This window comes from Hylobates moloch, unplaced genomic scaffold, assembly GCF_009828535.3.
Source record: "Hylobates moloch isolate HMO894 unplaced genomic scaffold, HMol_V3 SCAFFOLD_8, whole genome shotgun sequence".
Classification (NCBI taxonomy): Eukaryota; Metazoa; Chordata; class Mammalia; order Primates; family Hylobatidae; genus Hylobates; species Hylobates moloch.
The window spans coordinates 21,156,294-21,175,798 of record NW_026652283.1 but is presented as its reverse complement, the minus strand read 5'-3'; the positions used below and the strand labels follow the sequence as shown (position 1 = coordinate 21,175,798).

Below are 19,505 nucleotides of genomic sequence, written 5' to 3'. Positions count from 1 at the left end.
GCACCACTGAACATAGACCCTTATCAGTAGTTCTGCTTTTGCCCTTTGCCTTGAGATCTTTGTTGGACCCTTATCAGTAGTTCTGCTTTTGCCCTTTGTCGTGTTCCCTCAAAAGCATGTGATCTTTGTTAGACCCTTATTAGTAGTTCTGCTTTTTGTCCTTTGAAGCATGTGCTCTTTGTACCTACTCCCTGTTCTTACACCCTCTCCCTTTTTGAAACCCTTAATAAAAACTTGCGGGTTTGAGGCTCAGGTGGGCATCATGGTCCTACTGGTACGTGATGTCACTCCTGGTGGCCCGGCTGTAAAATTCCTCTCTTTATACTGTCTCTGTTTCTCAGCTGGCCGACACTTATGGAAAACAGAAAGAATGTACACTGAAATATTGGGGGCGGGTTCCCCCAATACAGAGGAACAACATAAACGATTTGCAGAAGAAAATATTCTGTGAAACAAGATCATGTAGGCATGTGTAACAGCTAGATAATCCACCAAATTGCAGACATGTTTAAAATGAAATCACTCTCACATACCTCATGGAAAATCAGTTAATTCATGTCATTGTAGAGTGAACTGAATATTAAGGAATTCAAAACATCTGTGATACCAGACTTCAAGGACATGCATGCTCTGCCCTACCCCCCATGAAAACAAGGGAAAAAGAAGGCTGCTAAGGGCTGAGATTTTTAGAGATGCTACGTCAAAATGAAGCTGCCACTATTCTGCACTTTTCAAATTTAAGATAGACTAAGGGATCTGGTCATCTATAAAACTGCTGCAGCAACCACATTAATCATCTAAGAAAGGCTTACTACTTATATGTGTGCTCAGTTGTAACACCTAATATTTAACTCTATACACCCTGCCTCTTGGTTCTTGTTCTATCTTGTCTCTTTTTGTATTTCTAGAATCAGAAATAATAAATTATAGAGTTATAAATTATAACGCTATTTCATACATAAGATTATCTCAAGAGCTGGATTCTATCATCTATCATTTGCCCCTTTATATCCTTAGCAGTCTTAAGACTGTGTTTACATATTGTAAATTACAACTGTAGGTTTAATTGAACAAAGAAACATACCAAACTGTCCCTAATTTTCATCATCTAAAATATATAAGAGGAAAAATTGTAAACATCATTATATGAGTAATGAAAAAGGATGTACCTTACAAATGTTAGATCACATCTTTAAGCCATAAATTGTGAGGTCAGCACAGGAATAAAGAGCTCAATACAGAAAGAAAGATTCAAGGATATATGGGTATGTAGTATGCAAAAAAGGCAATATTTTAACTCAGTAGGGGAAAGTTATTGAAAAATAATATTGAGGCCGGGCACAGTGGCTCACACCTGTAATCCAAACACTTTGAAAGGCTGAGCAAGGGAGGATCACTTGAGCCCAGGAGTTTGAGACCAGCCTGGGCAACAGAGTAAGACCCCATCTCTACAAAAAATAAATAAATAAATTAGCTGAATGTGGCCATGGTGCAAACCTAGAGTCCCAGCTACACAGGAGGCTGAGCTGGGAGGACTGCTTGAACCCAGGAGGTTGAAGCTGCAGTGAGCCAGCACCATGCCAGCCTGGGTGAGAGAGCAAGACCCTTTTTTAAAATAATAATGATAATGATAGGTTACTTTTCACAGATTTTGGTAAATGGTTTAGTAATCAATGTTATTTAAGTTGTAGTAATAAAAAATTCACAAGTGCTGATAAATACTTCATCATAATTATATAAATATCAAATATATGCATATATATTTGCATATACAAATGCAAACATATATAATATTCTAAATATATATTTATACATATTTACATATTATAATACATAATATGTAAATATGTGCATATATTTTATGTTATGTATGTATATAGTATATAAATATGTGCATATATAAATATAGGTGTTTATAATATTATAAATATATATTTATGTATATAACAAATATACATGTATCTCAGTAACAAATACGTCACTCTAAAGATGAAAAAATAGATACTTGGCTTGCTTAAATCCTGGAGGTTTCTTAATCCATTTTTCCCCAGGGCTTAGATGATGATTGGCATTTAGTAGCCACTTAATAATTAATTGTTGAACGATAAAAGAGGTGAAAGACTAAATATGTTCTGCATTATGGTTTAAAAATTTCTTTTCAGACTCTACAGTGAATTGAATAATCAGCCTTTATTGTTTTACTACCATTCCAACTTTCCCCCAAATGAATGTAATTACTTTAACACCAATTCCTAAGTTAAACTTTTAATATCGTTATACCTATTTGGTTCTTCATAAGGAATATTTAAACAAATATTTTGATATTTGGAAGAAAGGATTTCAGAGCAATTATGGGTACCCACAAACTACAAAAGGCTAATGCCTACTACTTGTGTGACTGCAGTATATGAAAGACACACAAGAATCATTTTCCTCCCCATCAGATTCTACTTGGCTTTGCTCCAAAGGATGCAATGGTTTTAAGACTTTCTTGCTCTTTAGAGATGCAGCGAAGGGGATTAAAAGGATGTGAGCTTTGTAGTTAGACAGTCATGCTGTCAGTTTTGAGCAATTTATTTCATCTCTTTTAACCTCAGTTTCCTCATCTCTGTTGTTATGACTGCAAAACCGTTGCAAAACAGTGATAACAACAGCGATGCAGAGAAGATTTAAATAAATGATTGTCAAGTCTTTGAAATAATGCCTGGTGCTAGTAAGGGCTCAAATATGTTTTGGGCCTATATTATTAAATATTTATCTGGATTAAATAAAATGGTACACAATAGCTATTATTGCATGAGTTATGTTATTGTTAATAAGTAGTAGAAGGAGGTAAAAGACATTCTTAACTTAATCCAGGGAAATTGTTCCAATGTTTAAACTTAGTTAGTTCAGAACCCAGAACTTCAAAATCTAGAACTGAGTTAAAACTTTGGGGTCTGCCTAACCCAATGATGTTTTTCTTTTCTTTCCTTAGGGTAAGTTTATCAGAGGCTAGAGGGGAATATGCTGGGGAAAAAGTAAAGAGAGTATCAAGGACCTACTTTCTCTTGTCCTTTGTTATCTACTAAGTCTGCTCATGTTACTCTCCTTTTTTTCCCATTGTATATTTTAAAGCTGCTGTGAGTAACATGATCTGGAAAGACAGCGCTAGCAAGGAATGAGGAGTGTTACAGTGACTGGCAGCTAAGAGATAAGGTCTGCAAGTCACCTAAAACCATTGCAGACACAGGGAGATTGACGGATTTGGAGGATTTCTGGTTTTGAAGACTCTGATGATTGCTAAAGAGTTAAGTGAAATACTAGTGAGGTTTTTTTGTGTGTGTTTTTTGTTTGATTGTTTTTTTTTTATAAAAACAGGCAGAATGTAGCCCTATTAATTGTAAACTGGCAAGATAAACCAGGATGCCAGTAACCACTAGATGACAGATTGTCAAGAAATCCAGTAATAACCATCCACAAGAGTTTAAAGTACAGTGAGGTGAAATCCTGATGGCTTTAAAAGAATAAAGCCTACTGTACCAATTAATTAACTTTTATGATAGTGTTAGACCATTAGTGATAATGAGGAAACATTGGATTTAATATATTTGAACTGTGGTCAGATGTGATTCTTTTTGTCAACACGTTAAAACCATATGGTCTAGAATCCAGTATTATAAATTAGAAAATTGACTGGAAATCTTACCCAACTGGTTCACAGTGCTATTGCTGCAAGAAATACTTGAGCTTGGGTAATTTACAAATAAATGAGATTTCATTGGCTCACAGTTACGTGGGCTTTACAGGAAGCATGGTGCTGGCATCTGCTCAGCTTCTAGGGAGGCCTCACCAAGCTCACAATCATGGTGGAAGGTGGAGGGGGACCAGGCACATCACATGGTGAAAGCAGGTGAAAGTGGGAAAGAGAGTGGAGTGAGGAGGTGCCACACACTTTTAAATGACCAGATCTCGCATGAATTTAAAGCGAGAACTGACCTATCACCAATGGGATGGCCTAAGCTGTTCATGAGGGATCCATTCCCATGGTCCAAACACCTGCCACCAGGCCTCACCTCCAACATTGGAGATTATATTTCAACATGAGATTTAGCTGGGGACAAATATCCAAACTATACATACATTAATACTATTTTCAAATTTATTGATAAGAAAACTATATACAAAAATGGGCTACTGCTAAATCAGAACTTTTTTTATTATCAGAATAGGACAAGAGAAAATAAGCACTGTGCTTAACATTTAAAAAAATATCAGGGCTGGGTGCAGTGGCTCACGCCTATGATCCCAGCATTTTGGGAGGCCGAGGAGGTGAGCGGATGACCTGAGCTCAGGAGTTCGAGACAAGCCTGGGCAATGTGGCAAAACCCCGTCTTCACAAAAAGTACAAAAATTAGCCGGATATGGAGGCTTGTGCCTGTAGTCCCAGCTACTTGGGAGACCGAGGTGGGATGATTGTTTGAGCCTGGGAGGTAGAGGTTGCAGTTTGCTGGGATGGCACCACTGCACTGTGTCTCAAAAACAAAAACAAAAACTTGCAGGGAGGGGAAATGGGAAGAGCGGTCTCCAGAAAATCAATCTCTCAGCTTAGCCAAGGCTACCTCAGCTATAATAGAATATGCAAATATAAATGGGATTCTGTTGTGCCACCAATAACCAGTTTGGGGGAAAATATTTTTTCAAAAAAAAAAAAAGATTGCATAGGCATATGCAGCATAAAGAGTAAGTTATTCAGGAATAAAGACGTGCAAGAACTTTTTCTTCTTTGGTATATGCTCATTTTTTAAATTATAAAATATTAAAATGTAAAAAGAAACAAATAGTGTCTTTTTTCTACTCAGCAATAATTCCAAATAACATTAGCTCCACATGGTTTCGTTAAAAATAATTTAATCCAAACGGTGATTAGTCTAAATGACAAAGTGGTCAAAACACATTCTTAGTAATTAACTTTTACACATGATGCTCCATTTACCAATTTCTCAATCATTATGCATCTTTAATAATTTTTTCTGGTTTTGGAATTTTTCAGATTATTTTCCTGTTTTTCTTAAGTATTTTCAGCTAATTCTATAGGTCTGAGCTATATGAACACTGAAATTTAAAAAATAACCTAAATACTAAGTGGGAAACAAGAAATTTGTGTTACCCAGCCTCCATAAACTCAGGCAGTCAATAAATTAAAATGTACTCACAAAAAGTATCCATTGAAATGAAAAACAAAATAAGGTGATCTAACTGTACATATGTGTTTTCAAGTTAAAAAACTAAAATTAAAAAATACATATATATGCACATATATATCTATATTTATGTCCTGAAAGGGATTTAGGAAGGTAGAAGTCATTGTTCGACATAAACAACATAAATCAGTATTTTTATTGTAAATTGACAAATTATCATTGTGTGTATTTATGAGGTACAAAGTGATATTATGTCATATGTATATATACAATATGGAATGATTAAATCAAACTAATTAACACATCCATCACCTCAAATACATATCATTTGGTGGTTTTTTTTTGGTTTTTTTTTTGAGACAGAGTCTTGCTGTCACCCAGGCTGGAGTGCAATGGCGCGATCTCGGCTCACTGCAGGCTCCGCCCCCCCAGGGTTCACGCCATTCTCCTGCCTCAGCCTCCCAAGTAGCTGGGACTACAGGCGCCCACCACCTCGCCCCGCTAATTTTTTTGTATTTTTAGTAGAGACAGGGTTTCACTGTGTTAGCCAGGATGGTCTCGATCTCCTGACCTCGTGATCCGCTCGCCTCGGCCTCCCAAAGTACTGGGATTACAGGCGTGAGCCACCGTGCCCGGCCAAATACATATCATTTGTTGTGGTGAGAACATTCGCAATTTACTCTCTTAGCAACTTTTAAAATCTTTTTTATTTATATTTATTTACTTATTTATTTATTATACTTTAAGTTCTGGGATACATGTGCAGAACGTGCAGGTTTGTTACATAGGTATAAAGGTGCCATGGTGGTTTGCTGCACCCATCAACCCGTCATCTACATTAGGTATTTCTCCTAATGCTATCCCTCCCCTAGCCCCCCACCCCCTGACAGGCTCTGGTGTGTGACATTCCCCTCCCTGTGTCCATATGTTCGCATTGTTCGACTCCCACTTATTATTAACTATGGTCATCACGCTGTGCAATAATCTCAAACAACATATTTCTCCTAACAGAAACTTATTACCTTTTAACCAACATCCCCCCATCCCCAGCCTTTGATAGCCACCATTCTACTCTCTACTTTTATAAGGGTTCAATTGTTTTTTTGTTTGTTTGGTTGGTTTTCTTTTCTTTTTTTTTTTTTTTTGAGAAAAGAAGGAAGGAGAGAGGGAGGAAGGAAGGGAGGGAGGGAGGGAGAGAGGGAGGAAGGGAGGAAGTGTTGCTCTGTCGCCCAGGCTGCAGTGCAGTGGCATGATCTCAGCTCACTGCAGCCTCTACGTCTTGGGTTCATGCAATTCTCCTGCCTCAGCCTCCAGAGTAGCTGCAACAACAGATTCATGCCACTGCGCCTGACTATATAAGTATTTGATTGTTTTACACTCCACATTAAGTGGGTTCATGTGTTTTTCTGTGCCTGGCTTAGTACACATAGCATAATGTCCTCCAGGTTCATCCATGTTGTCTCAAATGACAGAATTTCCTCTTTTTTAATGCTGAATACTATTTTACTGTGAATGTATACCACATTTTCTTTATCCATTCATCCATTGATGGACCCTTAGGTTGATCCCATAACTTGGCTATTGCAAATAATGCTGTAATGAACATGGTAGCACAGACATCTCTTCAACATACTGATTTCATCTCCTTTGCATATATACCGAAAGTGGCATTGCTAGATTATATGGTAATTGTATTTTTAGTTTTTTGCAGAATCTCCATACAGTTTTCCATAATGGCTATATTAAGTTACATCCCCATCAACAGTGTAAAAGGGTTTACTTTTCTTCAAATCCTCACCAAAATTTATCTTTTATCTAATAGCCATTCTGACAAGTATGAGGTGATAGTTGTTTGTGGTATTAAACTGCATTTCCCTAATGAGTAGTGATGTTGAGCATTTTTTCATATATCTGTTGGTCATTTGTATGTCTTCTTTTGAGAAATGTCTATTCAAGTTTTTTGCCCATTTTCTTTTCTTTTCTTTTTCTCTTTTTTTTTTTTTTTTTTTTGAGACAGAGTCTCACTCTGTTGCCCAGTCTGGAGTGCAGTGGCACGATCTTGGCTCACTGCAACCTCCACCTCCCAGGTTCAAGAGATTCTCCTATCTCAGCCTCCTGAGTAGCTGAGATTACAGGCACGCACCACCATGCCCGGCTAATTTTTGTATTTTTAGTAGAGATGGGGTTTTGCCATGTTAGCCAGGCTGGTCTTGAACTCCTGACCTCAGGTGATCTGCCTGCCTTGGCCTCCCAGAGTGCTGGGATTACAGGCGTAAGCCACCACACTTGGCCCACCCATTTTTCAATCAGGTTATTTGTTTTATTCTTAATGAATTTTCTGAGTTCCTTATACATTTTGAGTGTTAGTCTCTTATCAGATGTATGTCTTGTTTTTGACCACTTATACATCTTCTTTGAGAAGTATTTGTTCATGTCTTTTGCCCATTTTTTGATGAGGTCATTTGTTTTTTAGTTGTTGAATTGTTTAAGTTCCTTATAGATTCTGAATATTAGACCTGCGTGGATGCATAGTTTGTGAATATGTTCCCCCATTCTGTAGGTTCTCTCTTTACTCTATTGTTAGTTTCTTTAGCTATACAGAAGCTCTTTAATTTAACTAGGTCCCACTTACCAATTTTTGTCTTTGTTGCAAGTGCTTTTGAGGTCCTACTCATAAATTCTTTCCAAAGACCAATGTCTAGAATGGTGTTTCCTAGGTTTTCTTCTATAATTCTTATAGTTTGAGGTCTTATATTTAAATTTTTAATACAAGCCTGGTGCAGTGGCTCATGCTTGTAATCCCAGCATTTTGGGAGGCTGAGGTAGGTGAATCACTCAAGCCCAGGAGTTCAAGACCAGTGTGAGCACTGTGGTGAAACTCTGTCTCTACAAAAAATTAAAATATTAGCCAAGCCTGGTGTCATGTGCCTGTAGTCCCAGCTACATGGGAGCCTCAGGCAGGAGGATCACCTGAGCCCTGGGAGGTCCATGCTGCAGTGAGCTATGCTATAAACCTGGCACTGCACTCCAGCCTGGATGACAGAGTGACTCTCTGTCTCAAAAAACAAACAAAACAAAACAAAACAAAACATAAGTCTTTAATCCACCTTGAGTTAATTTACATATATGTTGAAAGATAGGGGTCTAGTTTCATTCTGTATATGGCTAGCCAGCTATGCCAGCACCATTTATTGAATAGGGTGTCATTTCCCCAGTGCTTATTTTTGTCAACTTTGTCAAAGATTAGATGGCTGTAGGGTGCAGCTTTATTTCTGGGTTTTCTATGCTGTTTCATTGGTCTATGTGTCTGGTTTGGTACCATGCTGTTTTGGTGACTGTGGCCTTTTCATATAGTTTGAAGTCAGGTAATATGATGCCTCCACTTGTGTTCTTTTTATTTAAGATTGCTTTGGGTATTGAGCTTTTTTTGGTTCTGTTTAAATTTCAGAATAGTTTTTATATGTCTGTGAAAAATGATATTGGTAGTTTGATAGTAACGGCATTAAATCTGTAGATTGCTTTGAGCAGTATGGCCACTTGAACAATATTGATTCTTTCAATCCATGAGCATGGAATGTTTTTCCATTTGTGTCATCTATGATATTGTTTAGCAGTGTTTCATAGTTCTCCTTGTAGAGATCTTCCACTTATTTGGTTAGATGTATTCCTAGGTATTGTTTTGTGTAGCTATTGTAAATGGGAATGCATTCTTGATTTGGCTCTCTGTTTTAACATTAATGGTATGCAGAAATTCTACTGATTTTTGTACATTGATTTTGTATCCTGAAACTTTATTGTAGTCCTGGGCTTTTCTTTGATGGGAGACTTTTTATTACTGATTCAATCTCTTTCCTCATTATTGTTCAATGCAGATTTTCTATTTCTTCAAGATTCACTCTTGGCAAGTTGTAATGTCTAGGAATCTATCCATTTCTTCTAGGTTATCCAGTTTGTTGGCATATAGTTGTTCAAAGTAATCTCGTATGATTATTTTTATTTCTGTATCAATTGTCGTGTCTCTTCTTTCATTTCTGATTTTATTTGAGTTTTCTTCTCTTTTTCTTAGTATAGCTATACGTTTATCAATTTTATGTTTTTAATAAGCCAACTCTTAGTATTGTTTATATTTTTCTACTTTTTTCTAGTCTCTATTTTATTTATTTCCCCTCTAATCATTGTTATTTCTTTCCTTCTGCTCACCTTGGACTCAGTTTGTTCTTCTTTTTCCTAATTCCTTGTACTATAACATTAGATTGTTTATCTGAGACCTTCCTCTTTTTTGATATAGGCATTTACTGCTATAAATTTCCCTCTTAGAATTGCTTTTGCTACATCCTATAAGATTTGGTATATTATGTTTCTGTTTTCATTTAACTCAAGATAATTTTTAATTTCCCATTTGATTTCTTCTTCGACCGATTTGTTGTTCAGGAGCATGTTATTTAATTTCCACATATTTCTGAATTTTCAAAACTTCTCCTGTTATTTATTTTTAGTTTCATACCATCATGGTCAGAGAAGTTACTTGATATGTTTCAATTCTCTGAAATTTGTTCAGACTTGTTTTGTGGTCTAACATATAATTTATCCTAGAGAATGTTACGTGTGTTCTTGAGAAGACTGTGTATTCTGTTGCTGTTGAATGAAATGCTCTGTATATGTCTGTTAGGTCTACTTGATCTAAAGTGTAGAGCAAGTCCAGTGTTTCCTTATTAATTTTTTATGTGGATGATCTGTTCATTATTGATAATAGGACTTGAAGGCCCCTATTATTATTATATTGCAATCTATCTCTTCCTTCAGATTTTTAAATGTTTGCTTTATATATTTAGGGACTCCAATGTTGGGTGCATATAGATTTACAATTGTTATATTCTCTTGATGAATTGGCCCCTTTATAATTATATAATGACCTTCTTTGTCTCTTTTTATAGTTTTTTTATTTAAAGTCTGTTTTATCTGATATAAATATAGCTACCCCTGTTGTCTTTTGGTTTCCATTTGCATGGGATATCTTTTTCCATCTCTTTACTGTCAGTCTATTTGTGTCCTGAAAAGTGAAGTGAGTCTCTGCTAAGCAATATATAGTTGGGTCCTGTTTCTTTTTTAATCCATTCAACTACTCTGTCTTTTATTGGAGAATGTAATCCACTTATATTTGTCTCATTTTATTTTGCACTGCTATAACAGAATACCATGGACTGTGTAATTTATAATGAACAGAAATGTATTGGCTCATGGTTCTGGAGGCTGAGAAGTCCAAGATCAAGGGATCGACATCTGATAAAGGCCTGCTTGTATCCTAACACAGTAGAAGGCATCATATGGATGATAGAAAGAGCAAGAGGATGCCAAACTCATCCTTTTATAAGGAACTCACTCCTGTGACAATGGCATTAACTCATTCATTAGGAGAGAGCCCTATGGCCCAAATACCTCCCCATAGGCCTGCACCTCCCAACACCTCCACATTGGAGGTCAAGTTTCCAACATATGAACTTCAGGTGGCACAGTCAAACCATGGCAACATTCAAAGTAATTATTCATAGATAACAGCTTACTAATGCCATTTTATAATTTATTTTCTGGTTGTTTGTAGAGACTGTATTTCTTTCTTCCTCTCTTGCTGTCTCACTTTGTGGTTTCATGATTTTCTGTAGTAGTGTGCTTTGAATCCTTTCTATTTAAGTTCAGGGATCCCCATGAGGTGAGACTGAAATGGGCTTCCTGGAAAGCTTCTTGGAATGCTAAGGAAATTGGATATTCACTTCTTAACTCCTTTCAAGACCATAAAAATCAGCATAAGGCTAGCATCATTGTTTAAAACGTATTTAAATATAAAGAAGTTGAGAGAAAAAAGTCAGATAATCAATATGTGAAAACTAATAACCAGGAATATTAAGGTTTGAACAATTTTTTTCAAAATATTTATTTACTTGGCTGTGGTGGCACATACCTGTAATCCCAGATACTCGGGAGGCTGAGGCAGGAGAATCACTTGAACACAGGAGGTAGAAGTTGCAGTGTGCTGACATTGTGCCACTGCACTCCAGACTGGGCAACAGAGCAAGTCTCCTTCTCAAAAACAAAAAAAAAAACTATGTATGTATATATGCATATACACATATTTATTTGATATATGTAACATACAACCATAAAATATATATGAATTTATGGATTTACTTATATATAATTTTACACACATGTATATCTCACATCATTTTTATCATATTGTATATCAGGTTTGTATAATGCTTTTTTTCATTCACATTATATGCATTTTTTCATGTCATTAAAATTCACAGAAAGCATAATTTTGTTGGCTACATATTATGGTCATACAACGTTTATTTATTTATTTGTTTATATAGATTGTGGTTAAAAAGCACAGAACATGAAATTTACCCTTTTAACCAATTTTTAAGTGTAATTGTTAGTTATACAAACACCATGGATCCAGTCAGCCAACTGGGCTTGCTTAGCTGGCTTTTGAATGGGAGTTCAAGGCTGGCTTAGCAGGTAGGTAAAGTTAAGCTGGTGTAATGACCACTCACACTCAGTTTTCACATTGTAAAATATGAATAATATTACTAACTAGCTCGTCAGATTATTAACTAGATTAAATACAATGTATAAATCACTTAACACAAAAGCACAGAGTACCTACTCAGTACACGTTTCCTTTTATTAATAGTATTGGTCAGTTTATGTCAATCTGAACTATTAATACCAGTGGGGACCTTCAGATATTTAGAGAGTTAGATCACTTAAATTAATTTTGCATCAATAAAAATAAAATATTTTGTTTTCACTAACTAGCACTATGTTTTCACCTTTTTAAAATGTGATACATCCAAATGAAATCTGTGTGTGTCTGTGTGTGTGTGTGTGCTATCATTTGACTTACATCACACAGTGTCTGACACAAAGTAATAAATCTTTCTTGAATGAACAGTATTGTATGGTTATAAAGCAGTTACCACATCCTACAAATTGTGAAATGTTATATTCTGAGTTCGCACAAGACATACATCACTGAAAGCTTTGGTTGATAATGGTAGATAAAAGTCTTAATGAGTTCATTGACTTCCCATAAACAAATAATGAAGTTCATAGTCCATAGTTCATTATGCCTGTGCTGAAGGAGACACTACCATATTTATCTGTCAAGAGCTCTAACTAAAAGTGAAGGAAGGAGTTTCCCTTCCCATTTCAAGTCCCTCGGACCACAAGCTGGCTAACATTGATGGGGAAGGGACACTCGTGCACAGAAGTAGGTAAAACTAGGCTCTGGGCACGGTGGCTCATGCCTGTAATCCCAGCACTTTGAGAGGCCGAGATAGGTGGATCACCTGAGGTCAGGAGTTCAAGAGCAGCCTGGCCAACATAGTGAAACCTCGTCTCTACTAAAAATACAAAAAATTAGCTGGCATAGTGGTGGGCATCTGTAATCCCAGCAACCTGGGAGGCTGAGGCAGGAGAATCGCTTGAACCCGGGAGGCGGAGGTTGCAGTGAGCCGAGATCGTGCCACTGCACTCCAGCCTGGGCAATAAGAGCAAAACTCTGTCTCAGAAAAAAAAAAAAAAAAAAAAAAAGGTAGGTCAAACTAGGCTGAATTTTTAATAACTGAATATGACTGAAAATCTATGGGATTTTCCTGAGGTATCATTAAGAGATGAGTCAGGGGGATTTGATAAAACAGAGTTGAAGTCGCTTAGAAAAAAAGTTTTACCTTTATACCCTAAGGCAGAAAAGTTGCTTGTTAAACTCGTTATGCATATTTTGCCAGGAGAAAGACTTTCAAAAACTTTTAGAGTCCATGGCCATACCACCTGAGTGTACTCGATCACGTGGAAAAATTTAGAGCCATTAAAGAGTTTAAGAACCTTAAAACCAAGAAAGAATTAATGTTACTGATGACATACAATACTTAAGAAGAAAATAATTTACCATATGTGTAAATCACCTGATATTAACATTAATAACAGTGTAATGAATACATAGTGTAATAAAATTGTTATATTTTCATTAAATTTTATCATGCTAGAAATATCACTTGTGAATTGTGCTTAATAATTTATAACAAAGACAGCAGGATATCTGAAGGATGTCCCTCCTTCAGTTTGCTGCTTGACAAAAACTTATACTTGTATTTCCAGACCAGTACAAATGCCACCTCTAGGAATGTTATAAATAATATACTTCTATATCACATTGTATTATAATTGTCTGTTTATGTTTTTTTCCATAACTAGATATGTGTTCTTCAAAAATAAGAAGATATCTTATTTGTTTTTGTATTCCCTACCTGGTATAATGCCTGACGTGTAGTAGTCAGTTAATAAGTGACTGAGTTATTTAATGAATAAGTCATATATAGAGTCATGCGTTGCTTAACAATGTGATATATTCTGAGAAATTCACTGTTAGGTGATTTCATAACTGTGCAAACATCATAGACACAAACCTCCATGGTCTATCCTACCATACACCTAGGCTGTATGGTATAGCTTAGTGCTCCTAGGCTACAAACCTGAACAGCATGTTTTTGTACTGGATATGCAGCCAATTGTAACACAATGGCAAGTATTTGTGCATCTAAATATGAAAAAGGTACAATTTTTAAAAGGAATAATAATCTTATGGGACCACTATCATATAGGCAATCTGTCACTGACCAAACATTGTTATCTGGGGCGTGGCTGTATTTCTTATCATTAGAGTTGAAATTAAGTTTTGAATAACTAGAATATTTTGGGAAAGTCATTGATGTTCATGAGCATGAGGTGCTCAGTGTACTAGGTTAGTATGACCTTTTTTCATAAAGTTACAGGAGATTTACTGGCAGAGCTGATAATTGACTTTATTGCTCACCAAATTGCTGACTCTAACATAGGTATTAAAAATTATGAAAAACATCTAAATTGTTGGCTTTTTAAAGATCACTCTGTTTACTTCAGGCTGTGATGCATTTATTACTATGAAGTCAAAGAACAGTTCTGAGAGATCTTAATTTCCCAGTAACATGATAGTGAGCTGGATGGTGGAATATGACCTAAGGCTTGCAATTCTACACGAGTGTTTAGCTTCCTCAAGTAACTCATTAACTGTTTGTCTTACTAAGCAAAGTGCAGGATGATTCTGAAATAACTAAATAGACTAATAAATGTTTTTGCAACAGGGAAATCTTTCACACTTTTATGCTGTTATTAAAATAGATACTCTACTGTGTGTGAGCTGTCTTAATTCACTGAGATATTGCCTCAAATTTTTTGTTTGGTGTGTTTCTTTTTTAACTTCAAATGTGATGCAGACAGAGTTGTAAAGTCTTCATTTCAACTTTGCAAGTCTTTGTGCATTATTTCTCAGAACAATGGAATTTTCTACTTAGCACATACTCAAATGCATGCAAGGAAATATTCTTCTAAGAGGTAAATATACTAATACAGTGATTAATTTTTTTAAAAGATTCTATTTAAAAAGCAAACTTAATATTGTTTTGTTTATATTCTTATATGGAATGATATACCTTTTAAATTCTAAACCAGAGTGACATTGGTATTAATTTGGCTATTATCCTAGTTTGACAAGCCTCACTACAGGTATTTTCATATCTGTAGACTTGAGTAAAGTGTCTGATATAAGGCCAGGTGCAGTGGCTCACGCCTGTAATCCCAGCACTTTGGGAGACTGAGGGGGTGCTGATCGCCTGAGGTCAGGAGTTCGAGACCAGTCTGGCCAATGTCTCTACTAAAAATACAAAAAAAATAGCCGGGCGTGGTGGCATGTGCCTGTAATCCCAGGCACATGCTTGGGAGGCTGAGGTAGGAGAATTGCTTGAACCAGGGAGGTGGAAGTTGCAGTGAGCTGAGATCTCGCCACTACACTCCAGCCTAGGCAACAGAGCAAGACTCCATCTCAAAAAATAAAAATAAAAAAATAAGTGTCTGATATAAAGATAAAATTTCTTCAAATGAAGATGAAATATTTTCAGAAGTAGTTCTAAGTGAAAACTCAGTTTAGCAACAATCTAGACATTTATGTCTGTCTTGTTCATCTTTTGTTTCCTAGCACGTAAATTAATCTACCAAAAAAGAACCTGAACGAATTGTCTTACAATTAAAGAGTACTTAATCCTGTAATTAAAGGATTTTATTTTTTTAACAACATAATGGGTTTATATTTAATATATTACTTCTCATCAGGAGGATGTTACTCAGTTAACATACAGTGTTTTAACATTAAATCTCTTTTCCATGTCAACGTCTTTAAATCTTTTCTGCATTTCGGTATTAGATACACTGCATACATTTTTCTAGTTTTTTTTCCCCTAGAGATAAAAAGTTCCCCTTTTTGGCTATTTGATAGCTAAATACAGTATCAGCTTGGGAGATAACAAAACAAAAATCTAATAAAAATATGGAGAAAAGACTCTGAAACGATTCAGGAGGCAATGATTACAAATGAACAGTGGTGATTTCCTAGAATTCTGGCCAAGAACTTCCTTCTTTCTATTTTATGTGCTTTGAAATTCTAAAAGTATGAACTATTATGAAAATTTCAGCCACCTTACTTCTTTGACCTTTCTGATGAGCAAATGCAAATCATAGGCTGCATTTTTCAGTGCATTATTTGTTGTAAAGAAAACTTTTCTTTTTCCATATATATACATATATATCTGTTTGTTCTCATTTCATGGAAACAATGAAGAATGTAAAACTCCCCTATTTACTGATTCTTGAAAACTTTCAGACACCAAAGCTCAGGTTTAGCCTCAATAGCACAAAGGTTTTCAGGCTGAGGTTTGATTCAGTAGGCCCTTCAAAGTCACATGTGTCCATATCTTTCTAGTGCAAATACCTGCAAGTAAGCACAAATGCCTGTAATGCTGAGAGCCACACCTAACAAGAGATCGATTACATCACTGGCTTCTTCTGCTTCAACAACAGGCAGCATCAAAACAGTGACATGAGAACTAAGGACAACTATATTGAAACTGAGGTCATGCTGCTGAAATCTTGAGGGCTGAAGGTTCCAAAGAAATGATATACATAGAATTCTATCAGACTTGAAATTTTCCTTTTCTGGAGCTCTGGATGCTGAGACTAAGAGGTTCCATGTGAGGCTGCTTTCCAGGAAGCAGTCATTACAGGAATCAAAGCATTTTCTTTCTTTTTGATACATTACTATCTTTTCTACACACAGATGATAAGAATACAGAAAAATGTTATTTCTGTTATTTAGTAATGATTGTAATTTAAAACAAATCCTTAGGTTGCACTAAAAGAAACATCTCGATCAAGAAAAGTAATAGTTTCACTGAATTCGGTTCAAATCAAATATTTATAGAATTGTTATTAATTAATTTTCTTTTAATTTTTTTGAGACAGGGTCTCACTCTGTCACCCAAGCTAGAGGGCGGTGGTGTGATCTCAGCTCACTGCAACCTCTGCCTCCTGGGTTAAAGTTATTCTCTTGCCTCAAGCTTCCTGAGTAGCTGGGACCACAGCCGTGTGCCACCACGCCTGGCTAATTTTTGTGTTTTTAGAAGAGGTAAGGTTTCACCATGTTGGTCAAGCTGGTCTCAAACTCCTGGCCTCAAGTGATTCACCCACCTCAGCCTCCCAAAGTGCTGGGATTACAGGCATGAGCCACTGTGCCCGGCCTGTTATTAATTTATAATGTCACTAAAATAAACACAACAGTATAAGACTTTTAATGAGGGCGTGGAGGAATATAACCAGAAAATCTAACCTGTATCTGTGCCTCCTGGCCAGTAATCCTTTAGGAATTCTGTATGGAGAACAGGAGGGTGGGAAGGATGTCTGGGGCTGGTCCTTGGTGGGAGGCTGCAGCTAAGAGGAAAGGCTCAGGTTTGGGAGCCCAGAGCCTTGCCTGGCTCTGATCTCTGACTTCTAGAGCCCCAGCTGCTGGCCGATTCTAGAATATTCTACTTGATATGATTAAAAGGCCTAGGAGAGCTCAGGGCCCTCAGTGGCAAAACAACAATGGCCAACCCTTGGTCTCCTCTCTTTCCACCTTTCTTTAAACAGCATCCCAGTTGGTTTTTCCCGCCAGTGATGCTGTTGAGATTTTTAAAATATTGCCTCCATTTATCAAGGAGAGAAATAATAACTAAGAAATATACCCTTAAAAATATTTATTTATTTTTCTAAAAATATGGGAGTCAAGATTCCATTCATGGAAGAAAGGCAAGGCCAATCCCTTACCCTCAGAAAGGTCTACCTGGTTTGTCATTGCAATATTTTTCCTTTTTTTGTTATTATTTCATTTCAATTCCATCCTTCTATTCTTCGTAGTCTATATCCATAGACCAAGGGGCAAACAGATACTCAGATAACTGCCAAAAAAAATTAGTTACTAATATATAATTAACATTTATCGAACATTATGCCAGCCAGTGTTTTAGATACTTTATAAATATCATTAATTTTCTTTGTTTATTTTTTATTATTTTTTATTTTTTCAAGGTGGGGTTTCACCCTTGTTATCCAGGCTGGAGTGCAGTGGCACAGTCTCGGCTCACTGCAACCTCTGCCTCCTAGGTTCAAGTGATTCTCCTGCCTCAGCCTCCCAAGTAGCTGGAATTACAGGAATGCAACACCGCGCCTAGCTAATTTTTTTTTTTTTTTTTTTTTTTTTTGTATTTTTAGTAGAGACGGGGTTTCACCGTGTTGGCCAGGCTGGTCTCGAATTCTTGACCTTAGGTGATCCACCCGCCTCAGCCTTCCAAAGTGTTGGAATTACAGGCGTGAGCCACCGCGCCTGGCCTAAATATTATTAATTTTCACAACCACTCTATGAGAGAAAACCATGATTCAGTACATAGTTCTCTTCAAGGAGAGAAAAACTGCTTACTAAAACTGAGCAGTATTAGGTAATTGTGTTAATCCATTCCTAAAGGGCATTTCCTCCACAATGGACAATAATTTTCAGTTGTAGTTGTACGAATGATATATAATGCCACAGCTGAAATCCTGCTGTTCTGAGAAAGTTAAGAGTGTGTCCAGAGAAACTTGAGCAGGTTAGTGAAGCATTCAAAAATGCTGTTGCTTGTGGAAAGGTTAAAAATCACTGTGACACTTTAGCATAGAGAAGAGACTACTTAGGCAGCTATCTTCAGATATTTGAAGGGCATTTTGTACAGAACAGATTGGATCTTATTTTTGTATTGCTGCCAGGCACAAATAAGATACATGAAATGGTACAGGGAGACTTTGTGAGTCAATGAGTTCTCTTTGCATTGCTAAAAGTGCTCAAGATTATCATTATCAGGGTAGAGCTTGTTTTTGTTCTTTTTAAATTTATTCCAAAACAAATACAAAACAACTTTACCAAAAAATGAGAGGAAAGAAATAAAGCAGGAAGGTAAAGCAGGAAGACAGGAGAAAGGAAAGAAGATAGAAAAGAGAGAGAGCTTGGGAAAAACATAAGGGATGATCCGTTAAAGATTTTTTTTCAAGAAGTAAATGGAAAGTAAATTTAAGATGAGTCACTGGTTTCCTAAGAGAATAGGAAGGTTTATCCAATGTATGATCTGGTAAATATATCAAAAATTTAAAAAAAATTACATAAAAAAGATCCTAAGATACAAAATAATCAATGTTGATGGTACATATTGAGAGGTGACAGCATGCTGGCAGTCCTCACAGCCCTCACTCGCTCTCGGTGCCTCCTCTGCCTGGGCTCCCACTTGGGTGGCACTTGAGGAACCCTACAGCCCACCACTGCACTGTGGGAGCCCCTTTCTGGGCTGGCCAAGATAGAAGCCGGCTCCCTCAGCTTGCAGGGAGGTGTGGAGGGAGAGGCGCGAGCGGGAACCGGGGATGCGCGCGGCACTTGCGGCCAGCTGGAGTTCCGGGAGGGCGTGGGCTTGGTGGGCCCCGCACTCGGAGCAGCCAGCTGGCCCTGCCGGCCCCGGGCAATGAGGGGCTTAGCACTCAGGCCAGCAGCTGCGGAGGGTGTACTGGGTCCCCCAGCAGTTCCAGCCCACTGGCTGTGCTCGATTTCTCGCCAGACCTTAGCTGCCTTCCCGCGGGGCAGGCCTCGGGACTGCAGCCCGCCATGCCTGAGCCTTCCCCCGCCTCCGTGGGCTCCTGTGCAGCCCGAGACTCCCCGACGAGCGCCGCCCCCTGCTCCACAGCGCCCAGTCCCATCGACCACCCAAGGGCTGAGGAGTGCAAGCGCACGGCGCGGGACTGGCAGGCAGCTCCACCTGCAGCCCCGGTGCGGGATCCACTGGGTGAAGCCAGCTGGGCTCCTGAGTCTGGTGGAGATGTGGAGAAGCTTTATGTCTAGCT

The 19,505-nt window shown here is 37.4% G+C and overlaps 1 protein-coding gene and 1 long non-coding RNA gene across 2 annotated transcripts; both read right to left on the bottom strand.

The window, feature by feature from the left end:
- Positions 1–295: 295 nt before the first annotated feature.
- Positions 296–13,001, bottom strand: LOC131384114 (uncharacterized). Its single transcript, XR_009214646.1, has 3 exons — positions 12,917–13,001; positions 11,140–11,258; positions 296–351 (listed from the first exon to the last, which is right to left on the bottom strand). It is a non-coding gene; the product is annotated as an uncharacterized LOC131384114 (long non-coding RNA).
- Positions 13,002–16,011: 3,010 nt separating this feature from the next.
- Positions 16,012–16,190, bottom strand: LOC116472775 (small integral membrane protein 30-like). Its single transcript, XM_032159820.1, is given in 2 exon segments — positions 16,012–16,145; positions 16,148–16,190. Coding segments are annotated over 2 exon segments (177 nt in total).
- Between the last annotated feature and the right edge of the window lie 3,315 nt (positions 16,191–19,505).